This window comes from Aquila chrysaetos, chromosome 17 (genome assembly GCF_900496995.4).
Source record: "Aquila chrysaetos chrysaetos chromosome 17, bAquChr1.4, whole genome shotgun sequence".
Classification (NCBI taxonomy): domain Eukaryota; kingdom Metazoa; phylum Chordata; class Aves; order Accipitriformes; family Accipitridae; genus Aquila; species Aquila chrysaetos.
The window spans coordinates 5076690-5096555 of record NC_044020.1 but is presented as its reverse complement, the minus strand read 5'-3'; the positions used below and the strand labels follow the sequence as shown (position 1 = coordinate 5096555).

Here is a 19866-nt window from a genome sequence, read left to right as displayed (position 1 = left end):
CCACTTTTAAGATCGTAGTGAGTGGAATGGAATACGGACCTGAAATTTTCAGGGGAAGTGAGACTGTTCTTGTGTCTCGGGGTTGTTGTTTTGTAGTGGTTTTATTTTACTCCCCATTTCCCAGCCCCCATTTCAAAAGGGGCAATATTTATGAAGACTACTTGTACGCCTGACTGCTTGCTGTGTAATGAAAGGTTGGTCTATAGGCTTTTATGTGCCAGACTTAAACAGTTTAAACTGGTTCATGTTCACTGCAGGTAACAGCAAGAGAAGACGAAGCAGATTTCAGCAATACATTTTGGTAATTGGGAGCTTCTGTGAGGCTTTGTTATAAATGAATCCTGTGAATAAGAGAGAAGTGGGTCCCAGGCATAGAGTTATGAATGAAGGATTGAATGAATTTCTGTCTGCTGGTAGAAAAAAGGAGTCTTTCTGTTTATGCTTTTGTTTTGAAAGGGGAGGAGGAGAAATTGAAACAGTCAGAATGGAAAATGAGTTTGCGATAACTCAGGCTGTGACTCAAGGAAATATGTCACTTTCCCATTTTGTTCATTGCCACTGGAAATACTGTAAGTGATGGAAATAAGCTGTTTCAGGAACTTTGAAAACAGATACCTGTAGAAATGCCAAAACTAAATTTTCAGGGAAAACACTGTTCTACATCTTGGTTTCCTTTTCATCCTAAACCATCCATCAGATCTGTGGTTCAGCATTACAGGTTGTATTATGAATAGCCTCAGAGAGCTGAAATGTCCCCTTGTGTATGAGGGGAATGATGCTTTGAAATTCAAGTAGTACTGTGGTATGCTTAATAGCTGAGCAGACAGTCAGAAAGTGATAAAGGCAAGTTCCTGTAAATTTTTAATATGGCTATCTTCCCAGTTTCCTCCTAAAAAAACTGATAATGTGTTTTGAAGAGTCAGCAAAGACATGGCTTAGTAACACAGCCTGATTTTTATCATGCTGGTGATACGTGCCCCTTCTTGAATTCTCACCACTGTCACACATGCTCCTAGAAGAGCAGTGGTTACCCCCACAAGCTGCCATCACGTCCACACTCGCCTGCATGGTGGTGAGTTTAAGACCTTCAGCTGTTGAGATCTTGGCACTGATCTAACCAGATGTTTCTAGCCTTTTCCAAGTTCACAGCAGATAATGTGGCAGGCTATATAAAATATAACCTTGCAGCCCACCATCTAAGCAAGTAATTCAATACCAGCTTTCCTCAGCAATTTAAAACTTTTCTTTAAGAAAAGGAACCCTGGACTTGCTGCCAAAATGTCTGTTAAAAATGACCTTGAAGAATGGCCTGGAGCGAGGGGGGTGTGTAACTGTTTTTTCTCCTGCTGTCAAGAGGGAATGTGTATGGAATAGTTGCTTAGCAAAGTCTTTCTGAGAAACAGAATCACTGATGATCCTAATTCTCTTGAGATGATTGTCATTGATGCTACTATTTTATATTCTCATTCACAGCCCGTAAATGAAAACAAATAAAATCCCCTAAGAACTTAAACACTGTCAGATAGTTACTATTTTGAAAGCCAGTACTTGTCAACAATTACTGTATGGTGTTATCTGAGAAGCAGTGTCACCCATATATTTAGAAACTGGCAGCTGTTTGCAAATCTGGTAGTCATTTTTAATCACCAGTGGTTTACAGACTAGAGTTTTGTTACACCTAATATAAAAGCATGACTTTTTCCTTTCTCCTACAATCCTTTGAGACTCGCTTGAGTCTCTCCCTAACCTTTTCTCTCCCTAAGCCATGCTAGAAAAGAAATTAAGAACTAGACAATGGCAATAAATGTATTTCCTCCTGCCCCAGACCTTTTGAAAAAGGAGTAAATTTTGAAGTCTCAGAAATGTAAAGGAGGTTGTCTCGTAGTTTCTTTGCATTATTGTTTGCACACAAACATACCAGGGCCTCACTGCAGCAGTCACTAAATAAAAAAATATTATGTCCTGCCCCTGTTCTCAGACTGCTCTACCTACGTTTTCCTATCCAAGAAGTCAGGTCTGCTGCAGGTCAGGATCCAGGAGCTAGAGCTACTTACTGCAGCAATAAGGAATGGAACTCCAAAAGAGCCTCCAAAATTCAGTGAACCAGTGGGTTGAACACTGCTGGAAAAATAACCCTCCTTTTCTCAGATAAAGATTGTGCTAATCACTACCCCAGGCTGGACTGTGCAGTGACAGAGCTGAAAATCCAAAGCAGTTAACGCCCTGTTAGATAAGGAAATGTAACGGAACCAAAAAAACATGTGAGGTACTCCCTGGGGAAAAAAGGCAACCTTTATCATAACCAGCTTCTATGATATTATTTGAAAGTATTAGAAAGCTACAACTGTATAATGAATTTGTGCCCAAGACCCACTCTGGGACAAAGTACAGTATAAGACTACAATCTGGTTAAGATTTCTTCTGGCTCTTCTCAACCACCCAGCATCTCTTTTCTCTTTAATAATTTTCTTTTGTGTAATTTGAAGTACAGCATTCAAATTATTCTTCAATGTGTACAGGAGCAACAGGATTAAAAATTGGTCTCTCCTTCTTTGATTGTATCCTACCATAATTGACTTCAAAATCCTTCTTAGTACCATTCAAGCTTTCTAGAGTTCCACTCTTTATATCATATCCCAAAGCAGAGAGTTTTTTAATTCGGTACTGAACGATTTGCGTTGTCAACTCTAGCACCATTGGTGTGTCTCTAATCTGCGCTACAGAAATTCCTTCCTTCAGTAGTCCTTCAAGTCTTTCTTCCAAAACTGGAACAGAATAGTAGAGAAGGGCTGGGCATTTCAGCACTAGCTGTTTTAATTCTTGATCACTGCACTTAAAGACATTTTTGGAATAAAGCATACTCTTCTGCATAGTAGTAGGAGTAAGCTGAAAAATAAAACCTTTAAGTTTGGACAGCAGCTGTAGAACTTCATGGTCTCTGAAATCATTCTTCTGGAGAAATTCCAAGTTCTCCTGGATTGTGGTGGAGGAATTTAATAAAATAAATGGATTTTGGCTCAATAGCTTCAGTATCCAGATCTTCATATTTGCATCAGAACCTCCTAAACTTAAATAATTTCTTTGTAATGTCTCTATCACGTTTTTGTTTTTCTCAACAGGATTATAGAAAATACTGGGTGCACTTGTCAAGAACCTGGTGATTATATTATTCTTAAGTCCCACCTCTTGAAAAAACAGTATATTTGCCTTCTGATTCTCATGATACTGAGTAGTAAAAAAAGACTCTGGAAATTGCTCTATTAATTTAATTAACTGATTTTCATTCTGGCATACTAGTTGCCATAGAGTTCTTTGAGAGTTTATCTCTGCAGGGGTATGGAGAATTGCCTCTGGGCAGCGTTCTAAAATGTTGGCTACAGTGGTCTCATCTGCTCCCATTTCTTTTAAGATATCAGCAATTTCTTTAACATAGGCCACATCCTGGAGGAGGACCCATTCCTTTAGTCTGCGTATTTTCTTAATGTCAACTGACAATCTGTAGAGACTCTCAATGGTTTTTTTATTTTCCTCTCTTGATTTTGTATCCGTTGTGTAAGTGGAATGTATTAGGAAGCTTCTCTTCATTACTTCAGTCCATACTGAGGGAAAATTCAATCCTGGGTTACGATACTGAGATCTTGCCAACAGAAGAGTAAATGTATCTTTTGCACTGTGAGCGACTCCTCTCAACATCATGGAATGCAGCCCTATGCAGAGAGAACAGCAACTACAAGAAAACACATTTAAGGCACAAATTATACCTTGTAATGTTCTCAGAGGCACTGATATTTAGACTGAGCTGGCATAAGAAACCACTCTCAACAGTGTTTTGTTGTTACTAGCACAAAATTCAGCTTTCATGCAGAAGGGGGAGGGAGGAAAGACTTTTGAAAGGTTAATGTTCTGACGGATGCCTCACTGGAACAATAACATGCGGATGCAACAGACCTGATGTGGGGGCAGCGCCCTGTCCATATGCTTGCAGTCATACAAAAACCAAACTGTCAGCCGTTTCCCGCAGCTAACATTGTTACATTACAGCTCACTCGCACTATATTAGAAAAATGTTTCATGCGATTTAATTTGACTAATTCTACTAAATTAATTTTTTAAAAAGCTGCTTAAATATCTTTCTTAACTCTTCTGAATGTATTTGCTTAACTTCTCAAGCATTGTTTGGAGTGTGACTTGTTCCTTCACGTGGCGGAGACCCACCTCCAGTGCTCCTTCAGCAGCGGTTCACAGCCTAACTGCATTGTGAAATCATTCTCGTTATAATTAAGGAAAAAAATCATCAAAACCTTTATGTATGTGTTTTTCCACGAGCTGAGTCTGTTAATTGGGTTCTGAATAAGCACACTGGTATTTTGGGGGAGGAAGCAAGTACACTGTAACATCTTCAGGCCTTCACTTGCCTCTTCCAGCACCTACTTTGCTACAGCTGCCCTTTGCACTGTTTTGCCTTATTTCTGTTTCCAGGTCGCTTCTGTCATTGCCAGCCACCCAGAGCGGGCAAAGGGTCCTTGTGCACCCCGTGGAATAGGTGCGTGGCTGTGCTGGGGTCCACACAGCAACCACAGGGTAGTTGTGGGTGACCCCATACCCCACCTCTGCTCAAACTGACTGCCAGGTATCACCAATAGCACACATGCTGCCGCCTGCTCTGCAGCGGCCAAAGGAGCCGCAGCAGTCAAAGATATCATCAAGTGTATCTTTAACTTCCTAGGTGGTGTTTTCATAACAACCTTTTGGAAGCACAGAGTGTGGAAGGGAGAATTGTTGGTCTGTGAAATACTTGCACAAATTGCTGCTTCTGGTAACACGCTTAACTCCTCAAATTGAAAACGAGAAAAAGAACACAATTTGTGCATTTGACAATTCTATTTATACAGCTCCTTTCACCTCTCCCAAAGTATAGCATGCATCAAAAAGTACCTACGTGAGCATTAAGTTAAATTATTTTGAGGTGGGTTTTTTTTAGGAGAAAAGACTGTTACGATCATGCAGTCTAATCTACATAACAGACCAAGAAGCCTATTGCAGGAACAGCTATGCAAGACTCCTAGAATTTTCTTTACAGCCCATCTTCTAAGAAAATACATGGTTTGTTTAGAGAACTTAAGTGATAGAGCCTCCATCTAGTTGTCAGTTAAGGTTAAATATTTTCCAGGGGTAAAATACTTCATCTTAAGAAAGTGTACCTTTAAGTTGATGTTTTTCAGCTGCTAAAAGCTGGACTCTTGTTATGTTACTACATCATAAACTAACAGAGTAAGACAATTTCCTACATGCAAGCTTATGTTACTAACAGAAGCTGTTTATCGGTAACTTGTTTTTCAGTATTACTTCAAATCTCCAAGGCAAAATCTGATTGCCTAATGAAGCTGCTTGTGTCATAACCCCAAGGCTAATGATTCTATCTTCATAAACTTTGTGACATGAGAAGTGCTGTCCAGCAAGCTCCACCGCAAAACAAGCGTTTTTTCCCAACAGCCCTGGAAGCAGTGTGAGTGTAGGTAAGTCACAGACTTTTCATGTGCTGGCCTTTCCCTGTCCTGAAAAAGTGACTGTTTCAAGGGAACTGCAAACTGAAGCCTCTCCTCCACAGGGAGTGACACAACCGCCTGCATCTGAGTATTCTGAGTAGTTCTATTGAATTTAGTGGGTCCAGTCAGAGTAAATAAATCTATGAAGCATCATGGCTTTCTTCATTAATGCTTCAGCTCAGCTGGAAGCTGCCGGCAAAATTAAGTATTGTTAAAATTGTTTGGGATGTCACATGATACTTCCAAAGTATGAACTGGAAAAATAACTAACCATGACTTTTACTTCAATGTGTAATCCTGCTGTTAAAGCAAATTGCCTTGTGAGTAATGCAGTCACTTAAAATATAGTCATTTTATCTATTATAGTGCTTTTAAAAAAATCTGATAAATTGTGCATTTCCAAGATCTGACGTGGAAAGGATTGTTATGTTCACTTAAAAGAAGCTTTATGTTGTCTGAAAATGTTTGACATCATAGTCAACTTTTTTCCTGTTAGTGAGGATCATCCATGCAGAAACACAGAATATTATAACAGGAAAGAAAACTTTATTTGCTGAACCACATCTGACTGGGGTACTCAGGAACCCTTGTAAAGCACTAAGCAAACTAGAACACGCAAAATAAGATGAGTGGATTTTAATGTCATGGTGTTCTATAGAAACTGAGAAGATGATTAAGAGTTATGATTTGGTGTATTTCAGAGTCCATAGATGACAGTATCACATTTCTAGGGTATGTAACCTATTCCAAGAGTTCAGAGTTCTCTTAAAGCTCATGTTGGACTACTGTTCTAATATGCAGGACCCCACTGTAACTTTTTACATACTTATACTGTGGTGGGGATTGTAAATCGATTGAGAGATTAAGAAAAAAACCAGCTAGCTTAGACGAGTCGTTTGCTCTCACTGCCAGCAGCACCCTTGTATCACCAGGTGTCACAACAGCAATAAGGAAGTGAACTAATGCCTGCCTGGAAGTTACCCGTGATCCTGCTTGCTAGCACACTGGCGGTGACCTGTATCTACAGAGTAATGGGTGTTACAAGTTTCATTATTTAATGAGATTCCTATGTGTATCTTCTATAGGAAGTGGACACTAGGATTAACTGGCCAATTCATCCCTCATTTTATTCAGAAATTTCTGAATGTGTATTTTGAGACACAAATCTCACTTTTTGAAAATCAGGAAACCAACCTCTTGCTCATGTTGTATTTTTCACAAAATCTTTCACTAAAGAGAGCAACAGTATGACTACTGTATGCTGGTCACTACCATTCTCATTACAGCAAACTGTAGCCAGGTCTTAGTAGGCTGTAGAGAGTTAAATGAAACTATTAAATGCCTACATTGAACTTTGAATTAACCAGGAAGAGTAGGTATCTACCTAGAAGAGAGCAGTGTAGATAGGATTTGAATAGCTTGTGGAGAAATTTGGACCGGGAATAGGCAGCAGTTTTGTAGATTAATGCATAGTAGAGGAAGCATTCACACTTCTGCGCTTACAGACAAAAAATGAACCCCTGCTTTGCATCAGTAGCGGAAATGAGGTAAAGAAGGATTACAAAAATACACTAGACCGACACAAAGCTTTCTAGAAAAAACTACAGAGGATCCTAAAATAACCCAGGTTGGAAGGGACCTCAAGAGCTCAAAGCAGGGTCCGCCGTGAGGTAAGACCAGGCTGCTTTGTCCCGTCAAGTCCTGGAAACTCTGTGGACGGAGCCCACCCAGCCTCCCCGCGTCGGCTGTTCTACTGCTCGACCGTCCTCGTGGGGGAAAAGCTTTTCCTCACATCTAGGAAAGGAAAGACATTTAAAAAAACGCTTAAGGAAGCATAGCACTATTTAAACCAAAGGTCATCAAGTGGTGCTTTTAGTGCAGAAAAAACGGAAAGTTCTCCATCGCAGCCTGGCCGCGTAAGCCCGGCCAGCCGGACGATCCCCATCCGCACCCCCCTCTCCCTCCCCTCGGACTCCGCTTGGCGGTGGAGGGTCCGGAGGAGGCTGTTTTCCCTCAGCCAGCACGGGACCTGAGGGTGGGAGGCCCGGCAGGGCTCTCCCCGCCCAGCCCCGAGCCCCCCCCGCCGTCAAAGCACGGGAGGCCGAACCTAACGTCAGCCGGGCCGCTAACGGCGGCGCCCCGCCTGAGGGCCGCCACAAGGCTTCCCTCACCGGCCGCCGCTCGGCCGGGCCGCCGTCTCAGGCAGCCCCGGCCCCGCGGCCGGTGTGAGGCGGTCGGGACCGGTCGGAACCGGCCGGGACCGGCGTGGACCGGCCCGCCCCCCCCCACCCCACCCCGCGCCGCGCCTGACCTGCCTCGCTCGCCGCCGCTGCGCCGGGCCCTACCACCTGTACCGCCCGGGGGGGGGGGGGGGCGGGAGGATGTACCATGTGGCGGCGGCGGCGGGTGGCAATGAAGGAGAGTTATGAAGTCTGAATTTGCGGGAATCGGGGACTTTGCCGTCCTAGAGGTGTGACGCAGCGTGCTGTAGGGCCTGCCTGGGTGCACCCTGGCCTTAATTAGCGCGGTAAATGAGCTTGCACGGTCTCTTCATCATGCGAAATCACCTGAGGTTCCGGCACTTGTTAAAATAGACTTCGTTATGATGAGAAATAGTTCAGGGTGGTTGGATTTAAACAACTTTCAAGAGAGAATTAGTGTAGCAAATAAAAGTCAAAATAATTTGAAAATCATTTTGAAGTATTATGACGGCAAAGAAATGAACATTTTGAAATCGGGCTACTTGAGCGCCTGTGTTGTGATGGGAGGCAAACGATCCTTTTGATTCGGTAACAGAAACGGTCTGTTTCTTGGATTTATCCAGAACCGAATCTGAAATACTGGTGCTAGTGAGGCCTTGCGCCCTGTGCAACACAACAGTTACCGTACACACCAGCCGGGAATTAAAGCTCCTGTTACCAAACGTGTTAACCTCTGCAAAGACCCTTCCACTCTTTTTGAAAGCAGTACCCTGAAAAATCTCTTCAGGATCAAATTTGGATGAGAGGAGACACTGATGTGTGGATGGGAGGCTTTTCTTACATCAGTATATTTCCTTCCATGTGATCACTGCACTTACTACAGAATAAAAGAAGAGAATTCACACATGTAGTCATTGGATTTACAGTGTTTTGCTGGTGGTAGTTCAGAAGTTAAATGAGCTGTGATGGTGAGAATCGTCTTCCTCTATCGTATTTTTTTCAGCTGTATCTACTTTATTTCTCTTCTAAACTAATCAGTAACAAATCAGCAGAGACATAAATGATTTCTAGTCCAGAACGATTTTTCTAGGTGTGTTAGGACTTTTTAAACTAACGCTGGGTCTGCACAATCGCATCCTTCAGAGAGTGAAAATCAGTCCTGTTCCCTCTGGGAACACTTCTTTTGTCAGCTACATTTTCAACGGTATGTGCTAGATCTGTGAAAAAGATCTAATGAAGAAGAGAACTGCTATAGAAAGAAACCGTGCTTTATGAACGCAGTTCAGGCTTGGTCTCCTACATAATTGCTGTTTCAAGAACAGTTAATGATGTTTGTGACTATAAATGACATACAACAATGTTAAAAACATGTATCTCAAAAATGCTTCTAATTTGTAATACACAATGTATTGTATACTTGTTTCTTTATGTTTTTGTCATTTCATGCCTTCATGTTCTTTTTTCCTTTCGAATGCCTCCCACTCTCTTGATTTTTGCCATCACAGTCTGGGCTAAATTAGCTAAATTAGCAATAATGTTCTTTAAAAAAGTTATCCACAAGAGAACACGGTAGTGAGGTTTACTTGTACGAGTTCCTTGATTAACTGTGATTCTATTTTCTTTTTCTACTATACTTGGAGAGGCTCTTCCCTTGAGATTTGACACTTTAATTAATATATTCCTTACCTTCCTTCCACTTCTAAATCAAGAACAAACCGTCTAGCATGGAAGGTATGGCTAGAGCCAAATGGTGCTTTGACATAATGCTATGCTAATGATATACTACAGTTGTTATTTAGCCTGTAGCGACAAACAGCTTATAGACTGATGGTTTTCATGGTTGCAATTTGGTCATGAAACCGTAAGGTCTAGTGAGGGGAGGGTTGCTTCCACCTCAGTATTCCCAAGAAGGCAGATCAGATGATGCTGGACTTTATTCAGGGCCATCTTCAGTGTCGCAGCCTTGTAAGGAGCTAGCGGGGAACATAAGGAGAATGAAAAAGCCATTTAAAAATTTGAAATAAAAAACATATTGTGAGGTGACTTTCCTTGAAAATAAGGAACCTATTTTCTTCAATGTGCTCAAAAAATAGAGAATTAAAAGGAGTTTGATGGAAAGTGGTCATTAACCATGAGATTTCTTTTTCTATTTCTTTGAAAATTATTCACCAAATATTTGGCATTTCTTAAGAATAAAAACAAGCAAGGAATAATGTACTTTGTATTTATAGAGAAAACAATGCTCAACTTTACAGTGACCCAACTACTCCAGATTTGAGTTGCAGCAAGGGTATATGACAGGATCCTGTATGTTCTTCTTGGACCAGAATAATGAGCTGTGGACTATCATGTTCCACAGGTGACAAAGTAATAATTGAAGAACTCATAATAATTTAGGCTATTGTTAAAGTCAGTGCTTAAGAACAGTTCGGCCTCCACACTTTTTAGACAGAAATTTTGTATAAAACCAAATAGAAAGGGATTCTAATCATGGCTGGGGCCTTTGCTGCTAGCATGCCTTGATCATTAGTGACATTTTATTACGTCATTCAAAGCGAGGCAAGAAAAGCATGAAGGGAAACATGTGATGCATGTATCTTTTTGTTGACTTTACTTTTACATTCTGTGTATTGTAGCAGAAAAAAAATATTTTAGTAGAAAGAGCAACTACAATTCTTAAAGTACTGTCCTGCTCTGGTGTGGTGGTGCAGCCCCCCTGGGCCACTCTGGTATTTCAGGATAAGCCATGCATGCTTTGGGAAGAACTCTCATTGTGCTGTTATCTTGGTTGCAAGTCCAGTAGCCTGGGGCTGGGGTGGCTGGGCATCCCCTGGCCACACCTGGGCCGACTGCTGCCTGAGTTCTCAAACAGAATGACTCTGCAGGAATTGTGGCCAGAATGTAAAATAATGACCAAAGCCAATCATCTCGAGACCCTATAAACAGCGATCCAAGATGAGACCTTTGGAGCCCTCCGGGACTGCAGCAGGCTCTGTGACCCAGTGTCTCCCCCTGAGCTGGGACACCTCTCAGGGTAGATTTCGCGAGGATTGAAAGATCATCGGTCGACGATTTCGCAAGGATTTAAAGGCCTGATTTCGCAAGGTTCACTGCCCCTCCAGTGATGAATGCCAGCACGTAGAAATGAGTAATTCATGAAACTTACGAAAGGGAAATCTTAAGCATAGGTTAACCTCTGTGCGTGTGTGTGTGTGTGTGTGTGTGTGTGTGTGTGTAAAATTTGGTTCAGAACTGTTTTATCTGTGCGTGTGTATTTGCAGTTTGGTTCAGAACTGTTTTATCTGTCTGTGTGTGTCTGTGATTTGATTTAACCTCCTGTCCTGGTTTCAGCTGGGATAGAGTTAATTTTCTTCCTAGTAGCTGGTATAGTGTTATGTTTTGGGTTCAGTAGGAGAACAATGTTGATAACACACTGATGTTTTCCCTTGTTGCTAAGTAGTGTTTACACTAAGTGAAGAATTTTTCAGCCTCTCATGCCCAGCCAGCAAGAAGGCTGGAGGGGCACAAGAAGTCGGGAGGGGACACAGCCAGGACAGCTGACCCAAAGTGGCCAAAGGGGTATTCCATACCATGTGACGTCATGTCCAGTATATAAACTGGGGGGAGTTGGCCAGGGGGATCACTGCTTGGGAACTAACTGGGCATCATTTGGTGAGTGGTGAGCAATTGCATTGTGCATCACTTGTTTTGTATATTCCAATTCTTTTATTATTATTATTGTCTTTTATTATTGTTATTATTATCATTATTATTATTTTCTTCCTTTCTGTTCTATTAACCTGTCTTTATCTCAACCCACGAGTTTTACTTTTTTTCCCCGATTCTCTCCCCCATCCCACTGGGTGTGGGGGGAAGTGAGTGAGCGGCTGCGTGGTGCTTAGCTGCCAGCTGGGGTTAAACCACAACACCTCCATGTGTGTGTGCAACCCTGCTGTAAGTGTGGGGTGATCCTTGCCATTTTTGAATCTTAGCAACTAAGTCGCAAATTTGATTGTAACAAATTCCATTGAATCACTCTGTTAAATTGGCTGATGATTAAGTACTGTTAAAATTATACAACCTAATCTTGTGATCTATCTCAAAAATTTTAATAAATCCTAAATTGCTGCTAAACCAAAGCCAGGTAACAAAATCTCATTTACGACATCTGGAATTCTGGAAGTCAAGGAAGGTCAGTACTGCTGATGTGAGTCCTCTCTCTGCCTTTTACTTGAGAGCTGTTATTTCTAGTGAGACCCCCCTTGCTATTGCTGCCCAGCTGACTATGAACGCTCTGGAAGTTGTAGATTTGAGTTGCAATCCACAGGTGGAGGTTTATTTTCAGATCTGCATCTACAGCTGCCCTGTTACGACTCGGAATTGCTCTACCGAGTCCTATCAGTGTGACGCCTCATTCAGTGGTTAGCCGTGCCTAGTGGCTAACGTGAGAGAAGGTATAAGGAAACCTGCTGCGTCGGCAGCAGGCAGAGGCTGGTTTGAGCTCTGTAATTAAAAGACAAGACGTTAGATATACACCATTTACTAATAATGACTTTACTGACAGTGCTAGAGGGACCATTTTAACTCGTTCTGCTGCTCAGAACTCGCTGGAAAGCGTGTCTGCTTTCCGCAGCACTGCACGGCCGAGCTACTCCCTCTTGCTCAGTGGTTCTTCCCCAGCTCTTTTGACACCACCTCGGGACTGCAGTGGACAAAAAAAAACCACGCTCCGTTTCGTAAGCAACAGCACTCATCTTAAACTAACGGGGGGGGGGGGCGAGCAGCGTGGGCAGAGGGAGACGTGCGAGGCCTAAAACGGGGGGAGAGGAGGGCGGCCGCCGTCCCCCTGCCCGCCCGGCCCAGGCGCGCCTCGGCGGGGGGCCCCTCACAGACCGGTACCCGGCTGGGCTCCCTACGCACACCCTTACATAAGCGGCCCGCCTCTGCCCCGCGGCGTACGGGCTGCGGTGCGATCGGACGGGACGGGACGGACCCACGGGCGACCACGACGACGGCGACGACCGCGGTCCCGCCGCGGGCGCTGCCAGGGGCTGAGGAGAGGCGCGCCGCCGCGCATGCGCAGCCTCGTGTCGTTCCCCCCCCCCGCGGGCGCTATACATAACAGGCCGGCGGGCGCGCGCCGGCAGCCGCACGCTCCCCCTCCCGCGCGCGTGCGCCTCCTGAGAGGAATCGGCGCCTCCACGAGCCTCCTCGGAGCCCCGTGCTCATCCGGGTCCCGCCGACCCGACCGAGGCGGGGGGGGGGGGGGGGGAGGGCGGTGGTCTCCGCCCCCGGCGCCCCTCCTCGCCGCGGCCCGTCGCTTCTGCTCCGCGGCGGCGGGTGGGATTCCTGCCGAGATGGCGGGCTGCCCCGGCCGCCGGCAGCCCTGCCGCGGGAGCGGGACCGTTCGAGCCCCTCGCCGCTCCCTCCCCTCCCCCCCCCCCGGCTCCGCCGGTAGTAAACACACTTCAGAAACGTGAGGGCCGGCGGTCACGTGGGGGCGGGGTCGGCCAATCGGCGGCGGGGGGCGGGGCGGGGCGGCCGGCGGAGCCCCGGCGCCCGGCGCAGAGTCACAGGGCGAGCGGCGAGGCGGCGGCCGCCGGCTGGCAGGAGGTGTGCGCGGCCGGTACCGACGGCCGCTTCCCGCGGGCAGGGGCCCGCCGTCCCGGAGTCCACCGCCTGATCCTGCTCTTCCTCCCTCCGTCTACCTGCTCTCCCCGGCGCGGGGGCTCCGCGGGGTGATGCTTCCCCGCCGGGCGGCCGCCCCCGCCGTCTCCGCCGGGTCCTAGAGCCGCCCGAGGCGAGGCCCCGCGGGCCTTCCCCCCCGCCCCCCCGTTGCTCGCCCGGGCGCCGAGCGGCGGCGCCGCGCCATGAGCGGCCCCGCGGGCGGCGGCGGTTCCCGCTGAGCGACCGATCCCCCCCCCCCACCCCGGGCCCGGCCCGGCCCGGCGGCATGGGGGTGAACGCCGTGCACTGGTTCCGCAAGGGGCTGCGGCTCCACGACAACCCGGCGCTGCGGGAGTGCATCGAGGGCGCCGACACGGTCCGCTGCGTCTACATCCTGGACCCCTGGTTCGCCGGTTCGTCCAACGTGGGCATCAACAGGTGGCGGTGAGTGCGGGGCGGCGGGGGCCCTTAATCCCCGCGTTATGTATGCGGTCACGCTGCCTCCCCGCCATCCCCTCCCTTCGCCGCCCCATTGGGCCGCCGCCAGCGCCGGCTTCCCTCGCCCTCCCTCCTTCCCTCCCTCCCTCCCTCCCCGCGGCTCCGGCGGCCGTGTTACATATCCAGCCCCTGCGCCGGACCCGGCTGCCGCGGTGCGGGGTGGGGGGGAAGAAACGGGGGAAACCTCTGGCGGAGTGCGGGCCCGGGTGGGGCGGGGGGGGGGGGGGGCCGTGGTTTCCCGGGGAAAGTCGGGGGGGGGGATCGTCTTTTTCCCGCTCCCGAGGGCGGCGGTTCAGTGCCCGAGCGCGCCCCCGGTGCCCGCCCCCGCTGGAGCTCGGGGTAGGGCTGCTGCCCGGCTGCAAGCCCCGGGAGGAGCAGCCCGGAGGACTTGCTTCGTTCATCTCGGGACCTCTGGGCAGCCAGAAACCTCGCGCCGGCCCAGGGTGACTTCATTCTGGAGAAAAAAAAAAAAAAAAAAAACCCACAGTGAAGCTGCTTGCTTGGTTCAAAAGTAATTTCAAAACTAGCTTTCCTCCAGAGAAGGGTAGGTAGCGTCCCTTTGCAGAGCCTGCGGATCCATTCCTACACCTTCAAGTCAGGTGTGGTCCTACCTAATACAAAAATGAACTTTACTGTGGAGTGGTGACTGACAATTCCATGCAAAATGTGTGCCATAATACGGCAGGGGTTAATGGGGCATGTGTGCGTACTTATCTTGTGAGATTAGTTAAAACAGCACTAGGGATCTGAAAGTTATTACCCTTTTAAAAAGGGTTCATAATGCAGTAGAGCTCTTGTTTCATCTGACCATCCAATGTCAGGAACTTGAAACACTTGTGAGTTTAGCCTGCCCGGACTACGATGCTGAGAAGAGTTGCCTAATTATGGAACAAGCACAATGAAACTTGGCTTAACACCACGTCACAGAAGAATGACAAAGTTGAGATACTTTGGGTTTCAGTTCCGTTTACTTATCTTCAAGGATTATTTCTTTCAGATTTAATAATTTCTATCCCAGGTCATTAGAGTACTTTACCAGCAAGGTAACTTACCTTTGGAAGTTTTTGGTTTTTTCAAATTTTGAGAGATTTTCAGAAGATAGAAATACTCAGAATGCTTTCCGTGAACTTTAACTTGATGGTTATTCCATTTTCACTGACAAAGATAATGTTCATACCACTTAAGAATAATAATTGTTCGATACTTCCCTTATCTGAGGTTCATAATGGACATTTCTTTTATAGAGGCTTTTTAATCTTTCTGGTTTGTTTTGAAGGGGATAAGTGTGTTTGTTTTTTGGTTTTTGGTTTTTTTTAAAACAAATCCTAACTTGATAAGGCTCAGAGGTCTTAGTTATATGGATGAATCATGAACAACTAAAGTTTTAAAAGGATGCAGGCAACTGGCACGAGTCTAAGTGTTAAGGAAATCACATGCCTTAAGAGTACTTCATAGGTTTCTAATGTGGTTTGCAATTGAAATGCTAAACCATTTTTGGTTATATTCTCTGAGCTAGTGTATTATAGACAAACGTGAACTTTGATTCTAGCAAAAGAAGTTCATGTCTTCAGTGCTACTGCCCTGGTTCTTCAATGACTATTGAATATGATTGTTAGCTAATACAGTCCTTGAGTACATTTATGTGTGATATATTTGCTAGCTGGTTTAATTTAACAGTGTTCTCAGCGTTCTAAAAGACATTTTGCATTTGAAGAAAACCATCTCTTTTTAGTTGCTGGTTGGAGGGGCTGAGTTTTTGGTGGTGTAGGTTTATTTATTTATTTTATGAAGAGGAGCATTTTTCTTTTAGTTCTTTGTTTTTGTGTGCAGCTTTCCCCCAGCCCCCAATGAAGATCTTCCAGAAGGGTAAATTATAGCTCCCCTATCCAAAGCACTTCAAACAATCTCCTGGGACTCAAATACCCTCAAGGCACATGCTGCACGTGGACTTGAGTAGGAAATCTCACTGCCTGCATAGCCCAGTTTTGTGAGATCTTCCGTTTTTTTTCAAGTTTAAAAGTACAGTAACTTTATAGAATAACTGGCTGCTAGAGCTCTATGTTTATTAGAGTGATCTCAAATTTTTATGTAAATGAACAGTTACTAGTTTGGAATGAATCCATTTTAGGTTCCAGTGGTTTTAATGAGCTATTTTTAACCAGTGGTAACACACATATTCACAGTATGCATACACAAGACTTATGATGCAGTTTTTGGTTTGCCAGTCTCATTTGGCACTTGTAATTAATAGTCAAGCATTTTATCTCCTTAGTGACTTGATGACCCTAAGCAAGATCCTTGCTTACACGCCTGAGGAGTAGGGTGTTGAATTAGTCAAAAGTACTTATTTGAGATTAGGAGGAGAAGCCCTTCAGCATTTGGAACATGAGTCAAATTTAATCTTCTGGTGTGAATTTACAGTGGTCCTTTCTTAGTTTGAGTTGGTTGACACCGAGAGTTTATGTCTGGTGAGTTTATGGTACTAATGCCCTGGGCAAAACTTTTGTCTGTCAGAGTTCAAAGTATGACTAACACAATGGATATGAGGAAAAAAGGTGCAAGAATACGAGGAACCAGGAGGCTTAGTTTCTTGTTAGAAGTAATATTGTTCCTCTGCAGAGTCACCAGTTATGGTTCATTTTAAAAAATGTGTGTTAAATCTGGCAAATAGCAGCCTTTAATACATAGGTGCTTTCTGATTAACTTTTCTCTTTAAACAGTCATGTAACACTCATGAACTAATATTTTTGTGTAATTGCACTATTGAGCAAGTCTAATTACTAAGCAGTCACATGGTCTTACTGACCTCCTTTCTCCTGGCATTCAGCCTACCCGTTCTAAAATCATGAATCCTACGTAACAAATGCTAGGGCCTTCCTCAACTCACTTCATTTTTTTTCTGGTTCTGATCTGTTTCTTCTTATTGTTCCTTCTTTCAAGCTGTCAAATAAATCAAGATGTGCTTCCACTGAGACATGCTTTTTCCATATAATGAGTTTTCCAGTGTCGTTCACAGATCAAGGTTTGCAAGAGAGAGGTTCTTTGGTGCAGTAAAAGGTGATGGAGAAATGGTGGAGGGAGATGCTAAATGGAAAATCGCTCTAACACTCTCTTAAAGTTTTGTCAATTGCCCGTAAACTTTTGGCACCAGAGTTAGAGTGCATCTAATTGTGTCAACAGAGTAGACAAAGAATGTAACTTACGTACTCCAACAAGTAACCATTACCTACTTATGAAAAAATGTGTTCGTATGTGCTCACAGACTTTTCCATATTAAGGAGAATGGGATCTCATGTTTGGCAATATCACTTAACGGGAGGGTTTCGTTTAGCTCTGGTTTTAGTATAGAGTGGCAATTGATCACAATACCTAAAAAGAAATGCAAACATTCTGTTAGTTGCTGTGTGAGAATTTACTTTGGGTAATAATTTACTTTTTTAGTTTGGCTTTTTGAGTGTGTATGTATGTTTTTTTATATGCTAGTTGAAAGGCTGGCATGCAGCAATTGACTTTAAAAAGATGGATAGTCTAATCTTGCCAATCCTTGTATTTCTTTTTTTAGTCATTCCTGAAGAGAACAACTTTCACTTTTAAAATAAGAGTAATAGAATTTGTTTTGTGTATCTAGTAGATTTTGTGAGAATATTGATGTGATCAACGTCCTGCAAAGTTAGTTGCTGTTATGGCAGGTAGTCCTATTGGTTTAGGAGAAACAAAAGATGTGATTTTTTTTTTTTTAAACATAACATTTTTAACATCATTCCTGAAAGCATATTAAAAATTAAAAACCTGAGCAAAAAAAAAAAAAGTTTCATTTCCAGGGCAATCACAGCAATTCATGGAAGTGGGAGCTTGTTTTAAAAAATTAATACTTAGACATCCTTCTGTAGCATCTGTCAAATTTTGCTATTCCGTGAATCTGTTTTTGAAAAATATGCTTATAGTTTCAGGTTATGTAGGTAATGATTTATCCTATAGAGACCTGTTTGTTGGATATGGGAATGGTGAAGAAAGAAAGATTGGTGAAGAAAGTTTGTCAATGGAATTATTCTATGAATGATTTCAGTTTTAAATGATATAATATCTGTAATTCAGGCAGGCAAAATTTGTGTATTTTGTTAATTTTGTTAACTTTGTTAATTTTGGTGACATGCTTGGTATGTAAAAAGGAGTGCACCAAAATCATTGTGGCTTCCCTGCTAAAAACATCCCTTTAAGTTTGTTTTCATGGTGTAGCACTTAGGATGAAAATCTGTTTGATTTATGAAATATTTAACATCAAGCCAATCATCGAAAATACAGAGATGATGCTCTTGGTTTTTCATGTACGAAGCTAGACATAGATCAGGTTTGGGAGTAACATTAGTTTTGAATGTGTTCTGTAGATACTTTGGGGTTTCTTTTGCAGGGTAGGTAGCCTGTGCTGCACTCCGCTGCTGCAGCCAGGGTGTAACAGGTCTGCAAGGGAACTTCAGTGTTGCGGTGCGGTGTTCTAGACATACCCGCCATACCTCTTAATGAGTGGGATCAACTCCAGTGCAGCCTGCAACTTGGAGCACTTCTGTCCAACCAGCCCACTAAATCGAGGGTGATTAATCTGTAAATTTAAAAATCTGTTATCGAAGAGTGGCAACTTGTTTTCAGAAGCCGTGTGTTCAGGTGGGAGTTCTGTGGTACCAATGGTTAGATTGGAGAAACCCTCCAGTGCCGCACACCTAGACTGCCCACTCGTCGTCTTTCACCGAAAGCCCTGCCTACCTGCAGTTCAGCTATTCCCTCTATAATTCATCGTGTTATATGATCTAGTCCTATGATTTACAAAGTACGTCACTGAACCATACTGACGTATGTCCTCATGGTTTTAATCCCGCAGCATTAATGAAAGGGGTGGTTCCACCCTTTTGTGATAGCACACAGTCCTGTGGTGAACCAGGTTAGCTCATCAACCTGTCCGAAAGAGATTAGTTACCAGTTTTGGTGGGGTGACCTCTGTGGTAGATTGTGCCAGCAAAAAGGTCACGTAGTAGTAGTGAAGAGACGAGAGTGGGAAGGGCAGGTACTATTTCTTTCAGTGGCAGTATGACTTTGAGCCAGATTAAAATGGCCATATAACTGCAGCCTGCATTGCTTGTGTGTGTAGCAACCACCGGGTGTTTTTTGGAAAGTGATTATTGGTTTCTTCTGTGGCTTGCTGTTTGTTGACACCCTTTGAAGTTATATTGTTGAAAATAAGTATGGGCCTTTTTACTGTGTTAGGGGAAAGGCCTGATTTTTTTTTTTTTTTTCCCCCAACTGTCAGAATATGAGAAATAACCCTGCCAGCTGAGAAATTATGCTATGCTTCTTTACTTGTTTTGGTGAATGATCTTGTATCCCCAGATTCTGTAATGTAACTATTATTAAATTGGACGAGAAGTCTGTACTGGTTGGTCTGGAGAGAGCAGGCGGTACTGCAAATTCAATTTTGTACGAAGTGTTCAATAAGTTGTTTTTTCCAAGTTGCAGTTGTTATAGGCCAGAAAAATTCCAGTGAGCATTTATACAATTTGCTTTTTGACTGCAAGATTGTTCTTGAAGGAATCTAATTCCTCAGGTTAAGAAGTTTGGAGGTTTTAGAGACCTGGTTTTACATCACTAATCTCCAGGTTTGAGGATATCAAGAGAAGAACGGGGCAGAGTGTTCTTGATATGTAAGAGTAGCATGTGGACTTTTGAGTATCAAGGGTCAAACGTAGTCTTGAAACAGCTCTGTAGGATTATTTCAGTCTTCCTTCTCTTGGTACCAGAAATGTATTTTTGTTTTATTTTACCTAAGTATCAATAGATCACATTCTTTATTTGAACAGGGGAAGGTAATCTGTCTGCAGCTTGTGATGTTACCTCCTCTGGTGATAAAAGGAGAGGGTGATAGCCCCCAGCAAAGACCATCTGTGATGAACAGGAAAGCAGCTTTT

General features: G+C 44.2%; 2 protein-coding genes and 1 long non-coding RNA gene across 6 annotated transcripts in view; 2 read left to right on the top strand and 1 right to left on the bottom strand.

Annotated features, from left to right (window-relative positions):
* Positions 1 to 88: 88 nt before the first annotated feature.
* MTERF2 (mitochondrial transcription termination factor 2) lies at positions 89 to 13160 on the bottom strand. Of its 3 annotated transcripts, XM_030040077.2 has the most exons (3): positions 11911 to 13160; positions 9641 to 9720; positions 89 to 3727 (listed from the first exon to the last, which is right to left on the bottom strand). In XM_030040077.2, exon 3 carries the CDS (start codon positions 3694 to 3696, stop codon positions 2500 to 2502), a length of 1197 nt encoding a protein of 398 aa, XP_029895937.1. In that variant the 5' UTR covers positions 3697 to 3727; positions 9641 to 9720; positions 11911 to 13160; the 3' UTR covers positions 89 to 2499. The 3 variants fall into 3 exon arrangements, with proteins under 3 accessions (XP_029895937.1, XP_029895936.1, XP_029895938.1); XM_030040076.2 differs by lacking the exons at positions 9641 to 9720; positions 11911 to 13160 and adding an exon at positions 7858 to 7920; XM_030040078.1 differs by lacking the exons at positions 9641 to 9720; positions 11911 to 13160 and adding an exon at positions 7862 to 7900.
* On the top strand, positions 5155 to 5956 carry LOC121233884. The gene is made up of 2 exons (XR_005934188.1): positions 5155 to 5516; positions 5609 to 5956. It is a non-coding gene; the product is annotated as an uncharacterized LOC121233884 (long non-coding RNA).
* A 160-nt stretch (positions 13161 to 13320) lies between the features above and the next one.
* The window catches only part of CRY1 (cryptochrome circadian regulator 1), a 38578-nt gene continuing 32032 nt past the window's right edge, over positions 13321 to 19866 (top strand). The window contains exon 1 of one of the 2 annotated variants that reach the window (XM_030040074.2): positions 13321 to 13858. In XM_030040074.2, coding sequence (XP_029895934.1) covers positions 13701 to 13858 — 158 coding nt within the window. In that variant the 5' untranslated portion in view covers positions 13321 to 13700. The remainder of the gene's footprint in view (positions 13859 to 19866) is intronic. The other variant, XM_030040073.2, reaches the window with a different exon arrangement.

Excerpts from the sequence above, each read along its gene's own strand:
- MTERF2 (XM_030040077.2), bottom strand. The coding sequence starts at position 3,696 with ATGATGTTGAGAGGAGTCGCTCACAGTGCAAAAGATACATTTACTCTT.